The 24390-nt window shown below is 42.6% G+C and overlaps 1 protein-coding gene across 1 annotated transcript; it reads right to left on the reverse strand.

The window, feature by feature from the left end:
• Window positions 1-9797: 9797 nt before the first annotated feature.
• On the reverse strand, window positions 9798-17382 carry LOC311233465 (olfactory receptor 1M1-like; the record flags this gene model as incomplete). Its single annotated transcript, XM_084320432.1, has 3 exons — window positions 9798-9826; window positions 16527-16632; window positions 17044-17382. 3 exons carry the CDS (start codon window positions 17380-17382, stop codon window positions 9798-9800), a joined length of 474 nt encoding a protein of 157 aa, XP_084176558.1.
• Between the last annotated feature and the right edge of the window lie 7008 nt (window positions 17383-24390).

Genomic DNA, 24390 nt, shown 5'->3' on the forward strand with positions numbered 1-24390 from the left:
GGTGGAATTCTCCGTGCAGACGAGGCTGTAACGACGGAGCCCTGTTGTCACACGATTGGCGCATATGTCACATGACGTGCTGTGAAGACCCGCCCTACTCTGCCTCTGATTCGCAGACTGTGGATGGGGAATGTGATTGGACCAAAGCAGAGTCACTCACAGACAGAGGGTCCAGTCACGCCGCGGGACACATTCTTGTGTAACCCTTTCACTGCCACACGACGTCACTCCCAAATAAGAAAAACAGCTCAAAATGTATTTTTGACTGTCGAAAACGAAATAAAATACTGCATTCCGCCTGCATTATGAATTTATGATGAGATAGTAACGAAATAGTAACGCACAGCCACTTGGACAAGTAACTGCAATCAGATTACTGGCTTTTAAAGATTAATGCGTTAGATTACTATTTTCGGGGAAAAGTTATCAGATTACAATAACTTTACAATAACAAAGTTACTGGCATCACTGGTCACAGCACTATGAATACCTCATCACTAAATCACGACATGGGTACTATGAACACGGGGAAAAGGCCGGACGGATACTTGCCCATCAGTTGCGACAAAGAACCACCAACCAGACCATCCCCATTATCAATGATGAGCAGGGCTCAAAAGCCACTGACAACCTTGAAATTAATAAATGCTTTCAAACTTTCTACCAATCGTTATACACCTCGGACTCGCAAGTGGGCCCCTCCACGCTGGATGGTTTTTATAGGACCCTTCATGTCCCGACAGTCGACCCAGAGATGGCCGCAGATCTGGAGGAGGACCTTACGGTCGCAGAGATTGCATCAGCAATTAGATCTATGCAAAGTGGCAAATCCCCGGGGCCAGACGGCTACCCTACAGACTTAAAAAAAAATTCTCAGTCCAGCTATCCCCGCTGCTGCTATCCGTATTCGATTAATCATTCTCAACAAATTCTCTTCCTCCAACCATGCGCCAAGCAGTTATCTCCTTAATCCTTAACACTTTGAATGCCCAGCAGGGGGCGCACATTTAGTGCTTGAATGCCCAGCACCACTTCAATGTTAACGTTAATATCGCCTAATCTATGTTTTAAATTATGGCTATGTGTCTAATCTGCCCGTCGCATTATCAATGACCCATTTCCAGTCAACATTGTCGAAGCGGATTGTTTTTTTATCGGTTCATTTCCGTTTTATATCATTTTGAAAAGCCCTCGTTTTCACGGAAAAAAGAAGAGATTCCATGATAATCGCCTTGTACTGGCTTATTCTAGAACGTTGTCATTTTTCGGCCTATTTATGAATTGTTTTCAAATAAACGCTAGATTATCGATAGTATATGTGTACGTGTGCATGCTGGTGCTGATTCTCTCAGTTCCTGATCGCTTTTACAGTCAAAACAGCCATATCACATATAGGGGGAAAGCTTATATCTCCGTGAAAATGGGTCTGATTATCCTAATACTGGTCAAATAGATTCCTTACCTGAGATCAGATGGTATCCAAATGGATTATTCCAATTCCTGATCACCATTCCGAAAATCGATCCTTTTATTGATCCACCGCGTATACTGTACAACACATAATCCCCGCTGCTCTGAGGGTCCAGAATGAAGCTGATCGACTCCGGTCACATGTGTGAGAAGTAAAATGTGGAGTCCGGTTTTTTTTTTCTCATGACTTTTCATTGAGTCCAATCCAAAAGGGTGAATTACCATCTGGGAGACGATAGGGGGCGCTTTTTTCACATCTGAGCGCCTGGAGTGGCTGATTTACCAACAGTAGACTCGGTTGATGAAATATGAATTCAGATCGCTAATAAATCGCATCCAAAGTGTTAAGAAAGACAAGAATTCACTTGAATGCGTCTCGTTCCGTCCAATATCCCTCCTTAATGCCGATGTCAAGGTCCTCGCTAAAGTACTGGCTCGCCGCCTGGAGGGAGTGCATGCTAGACTGTCGTGGATGAGGGTGGACGAGAGACTAGCATGCAGTTTGATTAGGTTTTTAAAGAACATTTGTACCTTGGGTAAACCCACTCAATTGTATTCTTTTATCCACCAATGATAGACATGACCATAATACCAAGTTCAAGTTCAAGTTCTTTAATAGTTGTCATACAGAAGTACAGAATACTTTCATACAAAATGCTTCTTACTGTTTCGCTCCAGAGACTGTGCTAGACAAGATAGTATCAAATAACATAATAACATAATATAGCATGAATTTAGAAGAAGAAAAATGAGGTCACAGTGTTCGGTATAGACATATGTACAATGTTCTGAGTTACCATATAATATACAATACACAATACTATGCAGTGTACTAATGTACAGTACTATCTAGTGCAAAGCAGAAATGGGATGAGGTACAATTTTAGGTACAATTTACAGTAAGGTGTACGAGTTGTAGTGCAATCCTTCATCCATAAATATAAAGTGTGGGGAGTGGGTGCTACAGTGTGTTTGTTTAAAGTGGGTGTGTGCTATAAAGTGTGTGGAGTGGGTGCTACAGTGTGTTTGTTTAAAGTGAGTGTGTGCGTGTGGATGTGTGTGCTATGTGCGTTTGGTGGTTGTTGTTGTGTAGTGTTCATTCATTGTTCGTTTAGCAGCCTGATGGCCTGGGGATAGAAGCTTCTTCTGAGTCTTTCTGTGCTCGCCTTGAGACTCCGGTATCGCTTGCCTGACCGCAGCAGTTCAAAGAGGCAGTTGTTCGGGTGACTGGAGTCTTTAATGATTCTCTTAGCCTTGCCCTTGCAACGCTTGTAGTAAATGTTCTGGAGGGTGGGGAGCCCCCCTCCAATTGTGCGTTCGGCTGAACGTGTCACTCTTTGTAGTCTGCTTCGGTCTTGTGCAGTGCTATTCCCAAACCAGGAGGTGATGTTGCCGGTCAAGATGCTCTCTATTGTACATGAGTAGAAGTTCTTAAGGATCTTCTGGCTGACTTGGAACTTCCTTAGGCGCCTGAGGAAGTAGAGGCGTTGTCGTGCCTTCTTCACAACACTGTCAATGTGTGTGGTCCATGTCAAGTCCTCGGATATGTGGACTCCGAGGTACTTGAAACTGTTGACTCTCTCAACCGGTGCCCCGTCGATGCTGAGGGGGCTGTAGTCCTTGACCCCCGACCTCCTGAAGTCCACAATCATCTCCTTTGTTTTGCTGACGTTCAGGGAGAGGCTGTTTTCCTGGCACCATCCCGCCAGGACCTTGACCTCTTCCAGGTAGGCCCTCTCGTCGTTGGCAGAGATCAGGCCCACCACCACTGTGTCGTCAGCAAATTTGATGATTGTATTGCTACTCCGCTGAGCCACACAGTCGTGTGTGTACAGGGAGTAGAGGAGGGGACTCAGAACACAGCCCTGGGGGGCCCCTATGTTGAGGGTGATGGATGAGGAGGTGCAGTTGCCTGCTCTCACCACCTGGGGTCTGCCAGTCAGGAAGTCCAAGACCCACTGGCAGAGGTCATAGCCCAAGCCCAGGTCCCTGAGCTTGGCTATGAGTACCAGACATGCTTCAAGTAGTTGCTTCACCCTACCTCTGCCTAGAACCAACAGTCTAAAGAAAACTGCAATGTATAGAGCCATAACATACTGGAATAGGATCCCATTACATATTATACGGACGGAAAACAAGGACAGTTTTAAAAAGAAACTCAAAGGAGCCATAATCCGGAAGGAAATTAATATATGTCATGCATGAGTGTAGCTGCAGCCATGTTATCCAAAACTTCTTCTGATTACTCTGTGTGTTTTTTTTCTTTTTAAAGGTATGGTGAAATTGATGTTTTAGTAACATTGATGAGCATTCTAAAAGCAATTCTTAAAAAGATTCAATTTTAAAAAAAATCTTAAATTGTATTTAACACTGTATTTTGTATTTTGTTTTTTTGTTTTCTGTTTCTTTGCTTGCATGTAATTTTAGCCATCTTAATTGTTATTTTCATTGTGTATTGTATGTTGAGTACTGACTTTTAATAATTATGTTTTGCAATAATTGTTGTATGTTTTTTTGTGTGGACCCCAGGAAGACTAGCTGGTTGCCATGGCACCAGCTAATGGGGATCCGTAATAAAATCAAAATCAAATCCCCTCCATTATCTCACCGGATCAAACAGGCTTTATCAAGAACCGGTACTCTTTCTTTAACATCAGACGACTCCTAAAAATCCTTTATAGCCCCTCTCCACCCGGAACACCTGAGATGGTCCTCTCCCTTGATGCTGAAAAAGCGTTCGACCGGGTGGAGTGGGGCTATCTTTTTCACGCACTGGAGAGGTTTGGATTTGGCCCTAAACTCATAGCTTGGATTAAAGTTCTATATACATCTCCGATGGCTGCCGTTCGCACCAACAACAATCTATCCACCTACTTTGAACTCCATAGGGGTACGAGACAGGGATGTCCCTTATCTCCACTCCTTTTAGCGATCGCAATGGAGCCCCTTGTGCTGGCTCTGAGACAGAACACCGATATCAAAGGGATCATGCGTGCGAGCTCGGAGCATAAAGTCTCGCTTTATGCGGACTGGTTGTGTCATAATTATGTATTATGACAAAAGGGGGACTGAAAGGATATCAACCATCAATTAATATCTTATTCGATGAGTTTGTTCTCTCCTCTCTCGCATTTTGGTTTGACCTACTTACTCTGCAGGCCGAAGCCAACTCTAATTTGGTTTGACCTACTTACTCGTGGTGCAGGCTGTCTGGCCCAGTCTGTTTTTACACACAGCTTGGTTTGACCTGCCGACCTGCCGACCTTTTGACTCCGGACCCCTCTCCCCACACATGCACCCACGAGCAGATCTCCTCTTGCTGCTTGCGTCTGACGACTGGCCGGCTCACATGCACGTACACATGTACATACACACTTATAGAAAGTTCGTTTCACACACACTTACACACAAACATACACACAGATAAACCCACATAGGATTTATGGACAGCAGGTGGTCGCTTAAGTCGCTTAAGTATCACAAAGTGTCAAGGACAAGAGTGATGATCAAAATCTGAGGACATGACCTCAGCCTAGTCTCGCACACACTAAGTTCAAACGCATACACAACCATGTACACACAGAGACACAACCGTCCAAATGTGGGGGACCCAAGGGAACACTTATCGTTCAGCCCCCACCCTTACTGGAAAGCACGTACTGAAAACGGCCCCTCCTTCTACTCCTGTTCCCGCCTAAAGTTCTTTGTCCTCAAGTTATGACAACTATCAATCATCAAGTCAGAAAATAGGTGTGTTTAGCTAGTACTGTATAAAAGTGTGTCGTTGTCTGTCGTCAGGGGCCATTCTGCGGTTGTCTGAATTCAAGCAGGTGGTCCGGATTGAGATTTGTCCTTCTTGTGTTCTCCGTGTACTTTGAGATAAAAACCTTGCAGCCATCTGACTCCAGACTCAATTGTGTCTCACTGCTTCTTTCAACTAAAATAACTTAGTTTACATTATAGGAGGAGGCCCGTGATAGATTTTCCTTTCAATTGGAGGCCCCAGCTGGGATTGATTGATCGCGGTGAACCAGTTGCCGTCTGGAGCCCCAGACACCGGTGTCTCGTCGTCAGTGACAAAACAAGTGCTAAAAATTGATAAGGTGAGCAGACAACCTATTTAATTGAACTATCTGCAAATTGAAAACTCTAAATTTATGATTTGTCATTATAATGAGGAGGAATACTGGTGACAAGGGACTAGAGATAAAATTTATATGTGAGGGCACAGGAATGATGGATCTATAATCTGTATTTTTTTTTTCTTGGTTTTGTCTTCTTATCCATTTTGCATTCGTCCCGGGACTGACTGACGAGTCGTAACGGTTGAATGCAGTGGTCCAGGTCGAAACGGGTGCCGGTGCTTTTTCTTCAAATGAGCAGGAAGCCTTTAATACATTTCTGCAATTGGCCATTCCAAATTTAGGATAGGATTGTCATTGTAATGAGGAAATGTACCTGTGTCTGATGAGATCTGTGATGGTATGAATATTGTCTCTGGAACACGAGGCACTTGGCTGTGCAATCGATGTGGAAATTCATAAATTTTTTGTTTTCTTTATCCAGTGGAATTTAATAGCATCTCTCTCCATGACCCTCGTCGTCACGGCCATGTTGCGTGGAGAGATAGCTATCGTGGTCATGGATTAAAATAGCACCGTTCCAAGGAACGTGGTACGTGGAAGCTATATTGGTTTATTGGTAAAATAGCACCGTTCCAAGGAACGTGGTACGTGGAAGCTATATTGGTTTATTGGTAAAATAGCACCGTTCCGAGGGGACGTGGTATGAGGTAAGCTATATTGGGTGGATTATTGGTATAATAACGCATTTCCAACGTGGCCCCCGTCGTCACGGTCACAATTAGTTAAAAGGAAAGTGGTAAGAAAAAGTTATTCATGGTTGCTGATATGTGTGTTGAATTAATAATGTGTAACAAATGTATGAAGTTCCATATGATGGGTAAGCCATGTGTCTCCAGTCGAGTCAAGTGGGTAATTGAATATTCATCACGGAATACAAACCAGTGCGTTATGTTGTTAGCGCTTTCTACTATTTTTGTTTAGACTGATGCAATGAGAGAGGAAGCAAATCTGCTCTCTCTCTCTCTCTCTCTCAGTCTTCCTGTGCTCTCGAGGGGCTCACAGACAGGACACGGAGACGTGCACTGGAGCCGCCGTGGTACGGAGCTGTTCCCTCCGTCGTGGTGCTGAAATATAGCGAGCCAGCATATTGTTCCGGAGACGTGCACCGTGGTACGGAGCTGTTCCCTCCGTCGTGGTGCTGAACTAGGGCGAGCCAGCACATTGTTCCTGCTTGGTCTGGATGAATCTCACTCTCTCTCTCTCTCCTTCTCTAAAACCCCCCTGCCTCTTTCTAAACAGGGCTAGGATTGACCTTTGACCTGAGAAGTGAAACTCGATACTTAACTGGAAAGTGCTTGGGGCACAGAGCGTTTTTCTATCTCCCCCCTCTCTCTCTCTCTCTCTCCCTCTCTCTGTCTCTCTCTCTCTCTTTCTCATTCTGCTCTCTCTCTCTCTCTCTCTCTCTCCCTCTCTCTCTCTCTCTATCTCTCTCTCTTGCTTCTCTCTCTCTCTTTAAGCTCTCTAACTCTCTCGCACTCTCTCCCGCTCTTCCTCTCACTCTCTCCCTCTAACTCACACTCTCTCTCTAACCATCTCTCTCTCTCTTTCTCTCCCTCCCGCTCTCCCTCTCTCTCTCTCTCTCTCTCTCTCTCGTTCTTTTTTTCTCTCTCTCACTCTCCCTCGCAGGCGCGTGTGGGAGGCTTCTTGAACGGAATTTCTCTCTCCCCCCTCTACCTCTCTGCCCCTCTCTCTCTCTCTCTCTCTCTTTCTTATTCTCGCTCTCTCTCTAACTATCTCTCTCTCTCTCGTTCTCATTCTCGCTCTCTCTAACCATCTCTCTCTCTCTCTTTCTCTCTCTCCCGCTCTCCCTCTCTCTCTCGCTCTCTTTCTCTCTCTCTCGTTCTTTTTCTCTCTCTCACTCCCTCGCAGGCGCGTGTGGGAGGCTTCTTGAACGGAATTTCTCTCTCCCCCCTCTACCTCTCTGCCCATCTCTCTCTCTCTCTCTCTCTCTCTCTCTTTCTCATTCTCGCTCTCTCTCTCTCTAACCATCTCTCTCTCTCTCTTTCTCATTCTCGCTCTCTCTCTAACCATCTCTCTCTCTTTCTCTCTCTCCCGCTCTCCCTCTCTCTCTCTCTCTCTGTCTCTCTCTCTCTCGTTCTCTCTCTCTCTTCTCCCTCTCTCTCTCACGGTAACTCGCACCCTAGCTAAGCTCCCCATTCCCTCTTTCTGTCTCTCTCTCTCAGACTAACTCACTCACTCTTTCACTGACTCTCCCATTCACTCTATCTCTCTCTGTCTACCTCTCTCTCAATCTATCTCTCTCTCTCTCTTACTTCTCTCTCTCTCCCTCTTCAAGAAAAATGACTGAACGAATTATACAAAGGTGGGAAGCCTGTGGACCGGGTAGCATAGGGCAGGTATTGGCAGCCACACATTCAAGATGGGTTGACATGGTAGTCAAGAGAGAAAGGATGAAGGCGAGTAAACGATTTGTTAAATGGGCAGAGAGCGTACTGGGGGGGCGGGGTGATGAACCGCAGGGTTACCCCCCATCTGGATCAGGAGACTGTTTCTTGTGTGGTCAGTGGTCCGGGGGAGGCCCCTGTCCATCTACCCCCTACCCACCTGATGAGCCGGGGTCAGGAAATTGTTTCTTGTGTGGCATGCCTGGTCATTGGTCCCGAGAATGTCCCTACAGGGCTCCGTACCTACCTGCCCGACAGAGAGAACCGGCGCGGAGTGAGAGGGGGAGGCGTGGAGGCGTACACAGCCCCTTTGAGTGGGGCACTTAACATTTACTTACCTATGGCCGTTGTCTGACCAGTTGTTGACACTGCCCCTCTCCCTATTACATTCGCGCTCACCTTGACTATTCTCTCTCTCCCAAGCTCTCTCTCTCTCTCTCTCTTAATCTCCCTCGTTCTTTTTCATCCTCACTCGCTCTCTCAACTTTTTCTCTCTATCTATCTCTCTCTTGGGTCGCTCTCTCTTTCTCTTCCTCTCTCTCTCTCCCTTCTCAAAACTCAGCACAGAGGACACAGCTGTCCTGGGTGGGAAGAGGAAGCTGAGTCGTTTTTAGCTGGCTGCTCCTGTTTTCTGGGAGAAGTTAAAAGTGGCTATGGAGATTCCCCTGGGCATTCCAGCGGCTCCTGGTGTTTGTTTGCCTATGCGATACTAAATGCATGTCTGTCTGTTGTATGAATGCGTGATTATGCATGTATGTTCCAACTAGTACATGTGTGTGAATGTTATGTTTGGTTTTGATTTGGTTCCTATTTCCTTAAATTTTTTGACTGAGTGGGTGGTGATAGAGGAGCCAAATTACTGCATGTTTCTATGGGGACAGAATGTTGGTGCTTGTTTTTTTCTTCTTTCCTGCTCTCCTCTGAGAGGCCGTGGACCATACCCCTGGGGCTAGCCTGGTCAGTAGAATACTGTGTACTCAGTAGGATACTGTATACTCATTAGAATATTGTATACTCAATAGATTAGATCTGCGTTAGGAATGCACTGATATAGGACAATGTGTGTTTTGATTGGTTTTGATTTGATTTTTACTATATGTTTTGTTGGAGTATGTGTTTCTGATGTGGTCCTCTCTTTTGATTTTTTCATTTGTGAAATGGGTGATGATGAGCACGGAGCGTGACGCCGATGAGCCAGTGATTGCAGTCTGAAAGTTGAGTGGTTCTTTTACACATTTTGTATATGTTTCAATCAATCGATGGGTTTCTCATACAGGGTGTTATTCTGCTGTGTAAGCTGTGGTGTTCTGTGTGCTTTGTTTCTTCCACAGGCTGTCGGGTTGGGGAGTGGCTGAGCGATCAGCTGAGTGGGTGGACACGATGGGGGAGCGGTCAGCTGTCGTCTACTTCCTTGGGGACGCTGTGGTCATGCTGAGAACCGTATCGAGGCCCTTCTCCTCTCCATACCTCTGCCGGTGACGGAACTGATCTTGGGGTGGAAATGCCTTAAGGTGGGTTCGGGAAACCCCGGACGATATCACAAGCTGTCGCTCGATGGTCGCCTGAAAATGTAAGGCTGGTGCCGAATTGAGGGGGAGGGGCCGGCAACAGGACTTCGGCCTGAGATTCAGTATGATGCAGTGTCCTCTGGGGGTTGAGGTGATGGCTGACTGACTGACTAGGATGGAGTGTCGTTCGGCGCTCTCTCTACCTGGTGGCCTGCGGTGGACTGCGGTGGACTGCTGTGGACTGAGTTGAGACTGGTGTTTTCACAGTCTCAAGAGTGGGGATGAGTGGAATCAGCAACTGGATGAATTAAGATGAGAATATTAAAATGAGAGGGTCTACATTGATTGAAATTGTACAAAATGTGACTGGACTGTCTTAAAATATGATTGATATGCAAAATATGACTGAACTGTCTGAACTGTCTTAAAATAGTATTTCAGACATGTACATTATGCGGGAGTGTCAAGCATCATTTCCATATTTTACAGATCCTGGTTAATGTTAAATAGACGTCAGTTTATTGTTAGGTTATCCATATTTTACAGATCCTGGTTAATGTTAAATAGACGTCAGTTTATTGTTAGGTTATTTTTTTTGTTTTTTTATTCCTCTATAAAGTTACAATACATTTTGATGACTGTATCCTCATATTAGTTTCCTGGGTTATATTGTATAATTGTTATTAGTATTTCACGGTTTTGATCTATGGCCTGCCCATCTACGGCCCTGACGACACTGGACTCTACTGGAGAGATGGAGGCAGTCGTCTCGAAGGACATCGCCTCCCTCGTCTCCCTCTACCCACTGACTGTGCAGGGATCAAGGACTCTGAGATCTCCAACATGCGAGGGGTTTTTGCTAGGACTCTGTTTCGTTCTGCGGGACTCCCACACCTGCACTGTATTGATGATAGTATTGGTGGTCATCCATGCTTGTGTTTGATGGTTGATGGTTGTGTCATAATTATGTATTATGACAAAAGGGGGACTGAAAGGATATCAACCATCAATTAATATCTTATTCGATGAGTTTGTTCTCTCCTCTCCCGCATTTTGGTTTGACCTACTTACTCTGCAGGCCGAAGCCAACTCTAATTTGGTTTGACCTACTTACTCGTGGTGCAGGCTGTCTGGCCCAGTCTGTTTTTACACACAGCTTGGTTTGACCTGCCGACCTGCCGACCTTTTGACTCCGGACCCCTCTACCCACACACACCCACACATGCACCCACGAGCAGATCTCCTCTTGCTGCTTGGGTCTGACGACTGGCCGGCTCACATGCACGCACACATGTACACACACACTGATAGAAAGTTCGTTTCACACACACTTACACACAAACATACACACAGATAAACCCACATAGGATTTATGGACAGCAGGTGGTCGCTTAAGTCGCTTAAGTATCACAAAGTGTCAAGGACAAGAGTGATGATCAAAATCTGAGGACATGACCTCAGCCTAGTCTCGCACACACTAAGTTCAAACGCATACACAACCATGTACACACAGAGACACAACCGTCCAAATGGGGGGGACCCAAGGGAACACTTATCGTTCAGCCCCCACCCTTACTGGAAAGCACGTACTGAAAACGGCCCCTCCTTCTACTCCTGTTCCCGCCTAAAGTTCTTTGTCCTCAAGTTATGACGTGACAACTATCAATCATCAAGTCAGAAAAGAGGTGTGTTTAGCTAGTACTGTATAAAAGTGTGTCGTTGTCTGTCGTCAGGGGCCATTCTGCGGTTGTCTGAATTCAAGCAGGTGGTCCGGATTGAGATTTGTCCTTCTTGTGTTCTCTGTGTACTTTGAGATAAAAACCTTGCAGCCATCTGACTCCAGACTCAATTGTGTCTCACCGCTTCTTTCAACTAAAAGAACTTAGTTTACATTATAGGAGGAGGCCCGTGATAGATTTTCCTTTCAGGACGACATGTTGTTGTATATATCACAACCCCAAACGAGTCTCCCTCAGTTAATGTCCCTACTTGCAGACTTCTGCAAAATATCCGGCTACAAAATCAACATTCAAAAAAGCGAATTGATGCCTGTCGGAACCGTAACGGGTCGGACACCTCTGAGCTAATTTAAAATCAGCCCTAAAAAGTTCAAGTATCTCGGGATATGGATCATGCATGAACATAAAGACCTATATATGGCTAATTATCAACCTTTATTATCTAATCTGATGAAAGATATTGAACGTTGGGACCCCCTGTCACTCTCTTTGGGTGGGAGAATCAATACAATAAAGATGAACATATTGCCAACATTTTTATATGTATTCCAGAGTCTCCCAGTCTTTCTGACTAAGACATTCTTCTCCAAGATAAATAACCAGATATCTTCCTTTATCTGGAACAAAAAAACGCCCTGGATAAAAAGAACTATGCTGCAAGAGACCCTGCGCAATGGGTGGGATGGCGCTTCCCAACTTTATGTACTACTACTGGGCAGCGAATATACGATCATTATTATACTGGGCAAAGGGCGAGGACACAGCCCCCTGGTGGACAGTACTGGAGAGGGCGTCGGTTAAATCCACCTCCCTGTCTGCCTTGCTATGCGCTAAACTCCCGTTCACACAGCCCATGTCTAGATTTACCTCTAACCCAGTTGTCATTCACTCGATAAAAGTATGGAACCAATTTAGAAGAACCTTCTCCCTTAAGGAACTATCATTTGCTGCACCAATCACAAGAAACCACATGTTTATCCCCTCAATGATGGATAAGGCCTTCAACAGTTGGGTTGGAAGTGGAGTGATTGCACTGTCTGACCTCTATATAGATGACAACTTTGCCTCCTTTGAACACCTGGTACAGAAATACAAAATCCCTAGGTCACACTTCTATATATATTTGCAACTCCGGAGCTTTGTAACTTCAAACTCGGACTGCTACCCATTGTGTCCTCCTGCCTCTCTCTTAGACTCAATCCTGAACTGTAAATTGATCCAGAAACAAGCTATAAGCAGAATCTACTAATTACTTAATAGAAGTGGATCTCCTTAGGGCAGATGGGAGACAGTCAGACTTAGATGAGCCAATCACAGAGGACACATGGGACAAAATAATACAGGGGATTTTCTCGTCCTCCATATGCGTTAAACATGCTGTTATCCAGTTTAAAATTGTACACAGACTGCATTGGTCTAAATACAGGCTCTCTAAAATATATCCTGACATAGACCCTCTATGTCTATGTGACCGCTGCAGACAGGCTCCGGCCACTCTGCTCCACATGTTCTGGACGTGCCCAAAGTTGCACACCTATTGGCAGGCCATCTTTGACACCTTCTCTAAAATATTTAGAAAGGTAGTAGAGCCATCTCCATATATTGCAATATTCGGAGTGGCCCCAACGGACATCCACTTTAGATGGTAGATGGTGGCCGGGAGCGAGCGTGCACGTGGCGTCATTAGCGTGCGTGCAATCAGAGTTGATATGAGGAATGTACCTCTGCCCAAACTCCTGTATCCAATAATAATAATAATAAATATATCTGATAGACTGGTAGACGGGACCCGTACTGTAATAACGTTTTCAATCAATCAATCAAACGTCTCATAACTCCCTGGCTGTCACGTGGCTGGTGACTGACAACTTTTCTGAGCCAATAGGCGCTTTGCGCGACCATAGCAAGTCGTTTCCCATCATGGGTTTGTGTGGAGCAGCCGGGTGAGAGGTACTGTGGAGCCTCGCTCTGAAGGCTGTGCGTGGCTCGCTCCCGCGCCTCGTCTCGTCAGATTTTCAGAGCAAGTCGGACAACATTCTAACCGTCATGCAACGCGCTTGGCGAGGCCGTAGTAAAACCTGCGCAGATCTACGTCCGCCTCGCCAATCTCGAACACGCCTATTGATAAGTCCCACACTTTGCTTAGAAACGATCGTACGCACGGATTACGCACATATCTGTGCGTACGCAACGTTGATAAATGAGGGCCCTGGACTCTCAGCTTATTATTCTATTATTTTATGTTCTTATTTTTCTTTTTCTATATATACAGAATGCAAGAGATGCATATGTCACTGCTGTCTGGTGATTTAAAAGCTAAAAAGAAAAAAAAACGATGATTAATGAATGCTTTAAGGCAGTGTTTCTCAACTGGTGGGTCGCGACCCAAAAGTGGGTCGCGGGGCCATTTTGAGTGGGTCGCGGATGTGTGTGTAAAAGAAAAAGTTAAAAGTAAAAAAAAAAGTAATATTTTTTTTTTTTCACTACCTATCTTTGTGAAAGTGGCTTCTCAGCTCTGGTCCAGCTGAAGACAAAGCGGGGGAACAGATTGGACATTGAGCATGACCTCAGAGTTGCTTTGTATACCATCACCCCAGACTTTGAGACTCTTGTCAGGAGCAAACATCATCCCCAGTTATCCCATTAGTTCCCTGCATGTTAAGCTAAGAAGTCTGCTAAGAAGGATATATTATTTATTATTATTATTTTATTTCATTGTGTTTTTAGCCCTTAGTTGCACTTTTGTTGCAACCCCAGTTATCCCATTAGTTCCCCCAAACGTAGGTCTGTTATGTTAAGATAAGAAATCTGCTAAGAAGCATATTATTTATTATTATTTTATTTCATTGGGTTTTTAGCCCTAGTTGCACTTTTATTGCAATCCCAGTTATCCCATTAGTTCCCCCAAACTTAGGTCTGTTATGTTAAGCTAAGAAGTCTGCTAAGAAGCATAATTATTTATTATTATTATTTAATTTCATTGGGTTTTTAGCCCTAGTTGCACTTTTGTTGCAACCCCAGTTATCCCATTAGGGGCGACAGTGGCTCAGGAGGTAGAGCAGTCGTCTGGCAATCCGGAGGTTCCCGGTTCGATTCCTGCTCCTCCCAGGCAGCGTGTCGATGTGTCCTTGAGCAAGACACTTAACCCCTAATTGCTCCCGATGAGCAGGTTGGCACCTTGCATGGTTGCCTCCGCCATCGGTGTGTGAATGGGTAAAATGTGAGTAACAAATTGTAAAGTGCTTTGGATAAAAGCGCTATATAAAAAAGCAGCCATTTACCATTAGTTCCCCCAAACTTAGGTCTGTTATGATAAGCTAAGAAATCTGCTAAGAAGCATATTATTTATTATTATTTTATTTCATTGGGTTTTAGCCCTAGTTGCACTTTTGTTGCAAACTCAGTTATCCCATTAGTTCCCCCAAATGTAGGTATGTTATGTTAAGCTAAGAAATCTGCTAAGAAGCATATATTATTTATTATTCTTTTATTTCATTGGGTTTTTAGCAATAGTTGCACTTTTGTTGCACTTTTTTGTGTTTATTTCATGTTTTGAAAGATTGCGTATTATTGCAAATATTTTTTTTTTACATAAATCATAGTGGTTAAAAATGTTGGGTCGCGACTTAATGACTAAGGAAAATGTTGGGTCCCGAGGCTAGACCAGTTGAGAACCACTGCTTTAAGGTATCTTAGAATGATTCTGTCTGGTATAGGGGTGGGGGGAAGGGAGGGAGGGAGGGAGGGCCTTATTCTCTTTTTCTTTTCTTTTGGCCCATGTGGGACCGCCTGTGAAAAATTGAATCTTCAAATAAAAAAACCTTGTTAAAAAAAACACATAAAATAGACATATCAACCCTGTATTTCAGATGTTTACACAATACGGTTGATAAGAAAAGGGTAAAAAAAAACACGTTATTCAGCACAGCAGTTTTTTTTGTATGTCAGAGCCATAGGCCTTTCACATATACCCCACCTTTTCCCCTGTTCTAAGGCAGCTACATTATAGAACAATTACAGTTCTGAATTACTTTACAGAACAACAGCAATAAGTATGTTTACCTAAAGTTGTATTCATTTTTAGGCACAATACATAATAAGAAAGGCCAGAGCAATACTTTGCTCTTAATACTTCATTGCAAAGTTCAGTTCTAAAATACATTATAGAACAAATACATTTACATTTACATTTGGTCATTTAGCTGACACTTTTATCCAAAGCGACTTACAAGTTTTGTACAACAAGACAGCAGGAAGGGTACAACTCTTTCAGCTGAGTAACAATGTTCATCAAAGTGTTGAGTGCTAATATTGTAGGTTAGTATATTAGGACAAGTGCATGACAGTAAGGTTAGTTAGGGTTAGAGTAATTTTTTTTTAATTTCATTTCAGATAATGATTGAAGAAGTGCGTCTTTAGTCGACGGCGAAAGATTGGACGGGTTTCAACTGTGGGTAGCAAATACAAATACACTTTGCATCCCTATTATGTTTCCTGCTAACATTTCAATCATAATGTACAGTAGTGTGCCTCTGTGTTCCTGGTGGGGATGGAGCTTGTGGATCTTATCTGGTTGACAAATGATTCATCTTCAAAAAATAATGTATTGCAATAAATATTTCAAGCAGTTTTTTCATATTTGATCACATAACTCAATATGGCATTGGACTCTCCATATATGATAACCTACAATAGCACATTTCAGTTAAGTTTCTACCTTGTTTAGTCAAAAAGATATATACATAAATATATTTCAACCGCTTCGGTGGCCACCATCTTGAATGAACTTTTTTGAGGCATTAGCAGTGATTTATGAGCTGGCCATACAACAGATTTGCACCCCTCAATACCTCCAGCACTTTAAATATGCACATTGGTCTAACTACTAAATGTATACAAGCTGTTTGGGCCCTGGCCTAGAGGAACCTGGTGCTTGATGTGTGTATCACAATATTAAGCAAGAAATAGGAGATGATCTGTGAATGCTGTGGTTATAAAGGCATCAGTCTTAACTATAGAGTCTTTGGGCACACAATGATCAATTAATAACAGGATTCTTGTGACAGCCTGGTTGATGCTCAGTGACAGAAGGCTTTATCATCCCTGTCATTCCTGAGCTTGCTCTCTATAATCCCTGTCATTCCTACCCTTGCTCTCTCCTATCATACCTGTCAAATAAACCAGTAATGCCATGAAAATCTTATTTTTTAAGAAAAATCATTCTTGTCTACTAAATTGGTGTTAGCCTACTTTTCTTACCTTGGACAATTCTAAATAGTGGTTTTCTTATGGATTGAATACTTAGACCATACATTACAGGATTAAGAATGGGAGGGATTATCAAAAAGTACAGAGACATAAATATCTGTATTTGGTAAGGCACATAACTCATGTCAAATCGACTTTGTAATATTTCAAAGAAGCACCCCAAAGTATAATTGATTACTGCAAACAGGTGTGGAGTACAGGTTTGGAGGGCTTTGAGCTTGGCTTCTTTGGATGAAAATATACATATTCTCAGAATATGTACATATGAGTAAACAATCATGATTAGCTGTGGAACTACATAAAACAAAGTAAATACTAAACCTGCTATGTTAATAGCAAATGTATCTGTGCAGGACAGTTTTACCAGTGAATAATTACCACAGTATAATTTCGCTATAATTTTCCCACAAATCTGTAGCTGAAGACTTGATGAGTAATAGATAACAAATGTTACCAAAGGGTAAAGCCAAGTAAATGCAATAAGTTTATACACTTTAGTCAATGATACAATAGCATGATACTGCAGTGGATGGCATATGGCCACATACCTATCATAACTCATTGCTGCTAGAATTGTAAATTCAATAATTGCACAAGTATGTATAGCGTAGATCTGTGTTCGACAGCATGGTAGAGATATCTCATATGAATGTGATAAGACATTATGCATTATGGCTGGCAATAGAGCAGTGCCTCCATAGAGGCCATTTGCTGCCAAGTTACACACCAAGAAATACATTGGCTCATGCAATGATTTTTCAACAAAAATCACTGAGATTAAAAGTACAGTTTCAGCAATAATGGTGATATATATAAAAAAGAAAATGCTAAAATATGTGGGTTTCATTTTCTCCATTTCACTGTATGCAGACAGAATAATAGACGTCACCGCAGATGAATTGGCCATGCTGAGACAAATGTCCGTAGGTGCTGTAAAGAAGCATATATTTGTATGCATGGCACACCATACAGTATGTTGTTGTGTACAGGAATATATGAAAATTAAATTGCTTACCTTTCTGTGATGTCTCTCTTTCCACAACTTAAAAGAACAGAACTGAGAATATTTTATACTTTTCATCTCTTGTGAAATCAAGTCACATGATCTTAATCCCCAAGAACCGTAAGGCCTTGGGTTGTCCCTGCCCTCATGACGAGTGTCGTATTCTAGTCGTTTACAAACTGTAATGGGTGGAACCAGTCCAGGCAATAACTAAAGGGGCAAAATAAATAAATAAAAAGATGGGGAGAGACACATCCACACTGCATGTCAATACTGCCAGAACTGCAGCACCTTGATCAACCAGTTATACCAACTAATCATATCGCACCTAAAATACCCTGCTGTAACACAATGCAAATAAAATGAATGAACAATACCAACATATTTTGCAAAAAAAAGTTGTATTTATATCCGTGAACAACAATGTTGGGGATATTATGGATTCACCCTGACCACCATGGCAGATCTAACACCACCATCAGGTCAAACCTTTAATTTTACAATTTCAAATAGCTTTCATACAAATCTTTTAAAATGTGCCCGCACATTCACAATTCATAAGATTTTGGTGACCTTTTCTTTAGCGCCACCATCAGTTCAAACTTTAAAGGTACTATAGATAACATTCAGCAACTAGATATTGCACTAGAACACCAGCATGTGATTTATTCAAGCAGGTATATTCCATGTGGGGAAATGGGAAGTAGAGAGGGGGACAACATACATTTTGGATCCACACAATTTTTTGAAATGATCTATTCATTAATATTTTTTTGCGGGGGGGGGGGGGGACTTTTATCCCGCACCTTTCTAAAAGCTGTCTTATTTTTATTAAAGGGGGGTGACTGTCAACGTGGCACAGAGTTCAGAGAGATGACAGCTGAGGGAAAGAAGCTGTTCCGGAGTCTGCTTGACTTGGAACGACTTGGAGTGAAGGTTCCTGTCAGTGGCGGCCGGTGGGTGCTTCGCCACTAGGGGCGCTATACCAAACATTTTGCAAACATGTACAGTACCACGCAACAGACTCATGGCAAGACGTGAGCGATTCGACTCACGCTCACGGCAATGAATCGGCTCTTATGAACGAGTCGCTCAGCTGTTACTACAACAACACACAACCAGTCAAATAAAGTATAGTCTAGACCAGGCACGTGCACACATAGGGGTGAAGGGGTGCCCGGGCACCTGCCTTTTTCATTTTTCATTAGAAAGTGCCCTTTTTATGCCACCCTCTTTTTTTTTTTTTTTTTTTTTTTTTTTTACTGTTGCACATATAGATATACTGCCCTGCCCTTCCAAATGAAAGATGTCACGATAGCATCTAAATATTAGGTAAAGAAAGAGAGAGAAATGCCACCCCTCTCGTAAATAATAGGTCCTTCCAGCCTGGATTCGTTCTGACGGAAAACAGAATAATTTTGATTGACAGTCGAGTCTGCCAATTACGTCACACCGCTTGTACCCGCCCTGCTGTTCTTAGCACCAATCGGCAAGCACTATTAGTTTTTGACTTCCTGTGAATGTCCCGTGTGCTGTAACCTCGTTCCCAGCTTTATCTCAAGAGATAATGTGTGCTGACAACAACAAAGCTACAGTGCTAACAATAAGCGATTTGGCTGGATGCAGTCTGCACAGTGGATAAACATCAAGACAACAGTCTGTGACTGTGGCCTGTGGGACAGTGGACATAATACTTCATCAAGCCCTGCTGACCTGGACCACGTTTCAACTAACAAGTGAGTTCATGCGGTCTCTCTCTCGCTCTCTCTCTCTGTCTCTCTCGCTCTCTCTCGCTCTCTCTCTCTCTCGCTCTCTCTCTCTCTCTCTCTGTCTCTCTCTCTCTCGCTCTCTCTCTCTCTCGCTCTCTCTCGCTCTCTCTCTCTCTCTCTCGCTCTCTCTGTCGCTCTCGCTCTCTCTCTCTCTCTCTCTCTCGCTCTCTCTCGCTCTCTCTCGCTCTCTCTCTCTCTTGCTCTCTCAACACAGCGCGCCCGCAGCTGTTGGTCTGGAGCGCATATTGTGTTATTAAAGGGACACTATGTAGTTTTGGTGACATCGGTGAAACTGAATGTACCATAGACTTGTATTAACCAAAAAAATCGGGCTTGCGCGCTGTGCACGCTCGCATTGCATTTTATAAAAGATGCCCTTTTCTACTTTTTCGGCACCTGCCTTTCTAAAGTCCTGTGCACGTCCCTGGTCTAGACTCTAATTCACAACTTGAAACACAATATATAAATAGAAAAGTTAGAAACAAAACTCGCCCCGTCTCCAAACACAGGCAGATCTCTCCCTCTCTCCTTCTCTCTCTCACACACAGCGCGACGTGGAATCGATTCGTTACACAATCAGACCTATTATATACCAAGAATAACTTCAGTATGAGTACAGGGCTGTACACATATTTTGCATATTGTTAAACGAGCCAAGGCTAGCTATTAAACTATCGATATGAATCGAAAATATGGGACCCTGATGTAAACAAGACAAACGTCTTTATCTGGTCTGCATCCCCTTAACAATTGTGTGTATTGAGCCGTACTGTATTGTACCCATTCTGCAATCTGTTAATAAAGTTCTCATTCATTCATTCATTCATTCAAACATAGACGATATTGAACAAGCCATAATCCACGTATTTTCAATCCGAGAGAGCTGCAGTAGTTAAATCAATGAGCCATCGACACAGTCAGTGTGGTAATGTTATTATTGCATCCAAGATTGATACACGGCCGGCTAGGCAGTTGGTAGTCATAGTCTTGTGTTATAAAATAAATAAACAATCAGCAATGTCTCGCTTCATGAATGGCCAGCAGTAGCCTAACAGTACTGCTCCTAAAAAAAACTATTTACAAACGTTAACGTTAACCACAGAGAGAGAGAGAGAGAGAGAGAGAGAGAGAGAGAGAGAGAGAGAGAGAGAGAGAGAGAGAGAGAGAGAGAGAGAGAGAGAGAGAGAGAGAGAGAGAGAGCGAGAGAGAGAGAGACTCACTGTTTAGTTGACACGTCCAGGGCTTGCCTTGATAAAGTGTATAATCCACTGTTGATGTACAGTATTCCAGACCACTGTCCACTGTGTCCAGACTGCATCCGCCATATAGCTTGTTAGCCAAGTGTTAGCTTGTTAGCAGTTGCTCACACAACACAAGTACTTCATTCCTTTGTCCATTTCCGAATTCAAACTACCTGGCGTTCTATCGCCATGCTCTAAGACAAACTCTAACCTTAACCAACTTTGAAAGAGTGCCTAAGCTTAACAGTCTAAAGAACTTGCAGTCACGGCACGCTCAGCTGCATGCATCTCACAACAACACAAATCTCTACCACCAACGGAGGACCAACCTAGGAATAACCTAGAATTGGAACATTAGAAATTGGATTCGGCCAATCAGAGATCGTCTCTGTGAAATTCTGCTACGTAAAAAAATACTGGCGTCGGCCAATCAGAGAGCGTCTCCGCGAAATGCGGCTACAGAAATTCTTGACGCTACTGGCTAGACCGCTTCAAATCGCGCCCGGATTCCAACATAATAGTCATATTTCAACGCACAACGCGTTATGCACTGATTGGCTGTGACGGATACAGCGATCAAACTGTGACGCACACTCAGAGCGCTATCGTGTCTAGCCCGGGCAGAGAAATACGAAAAAATAAAAAAAATAAAAAAAACTTGGTGTCACTTCCTGCTCAGGAAAACGAGTGTTTTTTTATTTGAGATAATAACGTTATATTGTGCATTGGAAATACAAACATACTTAAAATGAGTAAATATTATTCATTTTAAACATGTTTATATTATTTATAGGGCTATAAAACAAAAAACAAAAAGATACTTTTTCTTGTTCTACTCTCATATAACCAGGCAGGGCCTGAAGGGGGGGCGGCGCCCTGGCGCCCCTAGTGGCAGAGCCGCCACTGGTTCCTGTACTCTCCCAGAGGGGAGGAGGGCAAATAGTCCATGATTCAGATGAGAGGAGGGCAAACAGTCCATGATTCAGATGAGAGGAGTCCTTGATAGTCACAACATTTTCTGTGAATATTCATGACCCTTAGAGGGACAAACCTATGGATTTTGGTGACTGTGATCACAAACATATGGAGTTGCACAATGGGTATTTTGAGACTGGTAATATCAGCAACTCTCCTTTGTCATCTAGTAAAATCCAGTAAAATATTGCATGTTGAAGTAACAGCAAAGTGGTTAGTTTATTAGGCTGTTACGACCCTGGCTCAAAGGGACGCAACCTATGTGCAAACCGACACCAAAACCCGTGTTTAACCCAAAATACTACTCTAACAATGAATTACTGGTACAAACTAAAGAACAAGAATGAGAGAACGTGACAACTCTCTGTTTGAACACACTCCTCTAGCCATGTGCATGTGTGTCTCAGAGACTGGTTTTAACCTGCCAGCAGGTAACCAATCAGCAGCAATTAGCTAATTAGCAGCCCTCACCTGCATGCCCAGTGACACAGGAGTGATCAAGCTCATGGTACATAACACCTCCCCCACCAAAATGGTTGCCCAAGAGGCAACCACCACACATCAAACCCATAAACAAAAAATGTTGTGACCCATTAGTTGTCAGGGCCACTACCACAACAGCGATAACGGGCCGGCCCCTGTCGAACACGACAGAGAGAGGATTCAAATGCACATTCTGTCAGATTATGCAAAACACGCCCCTTTTAGTTTGATTGTAGCCACGCCCCCTTTTGAACTTTGGGCTTCTCTGATTGGTCGAGATGTTTAAGGAGGCGGGACTTATGGGTGTGTCATACCTTATAAGGGCATATAGCCAAGTTTGATGGATTGTAAGCACGCCCCCTTTTTGAGATGATTTATGACCCCTTAGGGCTTCTCTGATTGGTCGAGAGGTTCAAGGAGGCGGGACATCCGGTTTAGGAGGCGGGACATCCGGTTTCGGAAGGGGAGGGGGTTATAAGGGCGGGGACGTTTTCAGAATTATTTTCAAAATAAACGTTTTTTTTATTTAAATTTTTTTTCAAAATAAAAGTTTTTCAAAAATAAAAGTTTCAAAAATAATTAATTTTTTACTGTCAGAAATAAACGTTTATTTTTTTCAAAATAAATTTTTTTTATTTTCAGATTAAACATTTCAGAATGTGTGTATTTGTTTATTCCAAGGTCTTAAGAAAAATACAATAAGTATTTGTGTATTCCAAGGTTTTCAGAATAAACATTTCAAATGTGGATAAATTGGATAAATGCAAGAGAGTGTTTAGACACTTGTGTTCAGAAAATGGTTGCATGGAGGATTATAATGTGTGTGTGTGTGTGTTTTCTTAATGCCAAATGCAAAATACAATGTGTGTTTTCTTCCAAGTGGTATGGTTTCTACCAACCCCAAGTGACATGCGTCTCCCCTCTGTTTCGGTCTACCTCTCAGTAGACTGAATATCTCTCCCTCTCTGTCAAACTGCAGCTTCTCTGAAATTCTGAAGTGACAGCCCCCTTAGCTGTCATAGAGGAGGAGTATGAAGATAGCGTATGGGAGGGCTTGAAACTAGTGTATGCACATTCTGTCACTGGGACCAGATTTATGACCGGGTTCGACTTCTCCTTTCTGTAGAAAAAACTCGCGGCCCCCAAAGGTGTCTGTGTGTGTGTGCGTGTATGTGTCTGTTTTCTTGGATAAAGCCCAATGCATGTTAGGGGAATATTTTTTAAGAAAAATACAATGTCATTGTGTTCAGAAAATTACAAATGTAATGTGGCTATATTTTTTAGTTTCATATGGAAGAGTGTGTTTAAGCAAAAGTCTAAATAAAAGAAAATACAAATGTAAGTGAATAATAGGCTGATGTTGTTTGAAAAAAGAGTGATAACTTGTAAACAGGGGTTCTAACTAACCACAATAAGTATGTATGTATGTATGTATGTATGTATGTATGTATGTATGTATGTATGTATGTATGTATGTATGTATGTATGTATGTATGTATGTAGCTATGTATGTAGTGTCTGTGTGTGATTATTTTTGTTATATTGATGTGTCTCTATTTTAGTTTCTTGGAGAATATCATAATCTTTAGACACTTGTGTTCAGAAAAAAGTTTCAGAATAAGTGTATATGTTCAGAATAAAGTTTCAGAATAAGTGTATAGGTTCAGAAAATACAAATGTATCCCCTTAGTGATCTTTGGGTGTCAAAGTGAACCATTTCATTAGCCTGCAGGGGTCTAGGGTTTGAATGTATCGTTAATACGGTCCTGTGAAGCGTTTTATTTAAAATAGATTCTTTTAAAAAGGTAGCATTACAGTGTTTTGTATTATTATTCACATTAATTATTACACTTAAAGATATGATTAGGTATAAAAGTGATATGTGATAGCTTAAAGAGTTGGGCTGAAAATAAATGTCTGTGTGGGTGTGTGTGTGTGTTCGGGGGTGTGAATAAGGCCCTCTTAGGTGTTAAAACAGCCCATGGGGCGTGAAGTTTAGGGGACATGCAAACTTAGAGTAAAACTCTGTAGAACATTATACTCATAGCATATTTTTAGTTCACACAATGGATGGGTTCACATGAACATAATCTCACCAAAGATTTTGACAATGTATTTTTTCTTAAAAATATATTCCCCTAAACATACATTTGTCCTAATAAACTAACCTACACTATAACATGCAACACTTTGATGAATATTGATACACAGCTGACAGAGTTGTATTATAATTATAATTTGGATAAAAGCATCAGCTAAATGACTAAATCTAAATGGTGTAATACCAACTATTTGACAGTTTGGGACACAGTGGTGATTCTTATTTCGTAAAACTAATACAATGTTGACTGGAAAATGAGTCTTTGACGAGGTTAACACTTTAA

Source organism: Notolepis coatsorum (assembly GCF_963971535.1).
Source record: "Notolepis coatsorum genome assembly, chromosome: 8".
NCBI lineage: Eukaryota > Metazoa > Chordata > Actinopteri > Aulopiformes > Paralepididae > Notolepis > Notolepis coatsorum.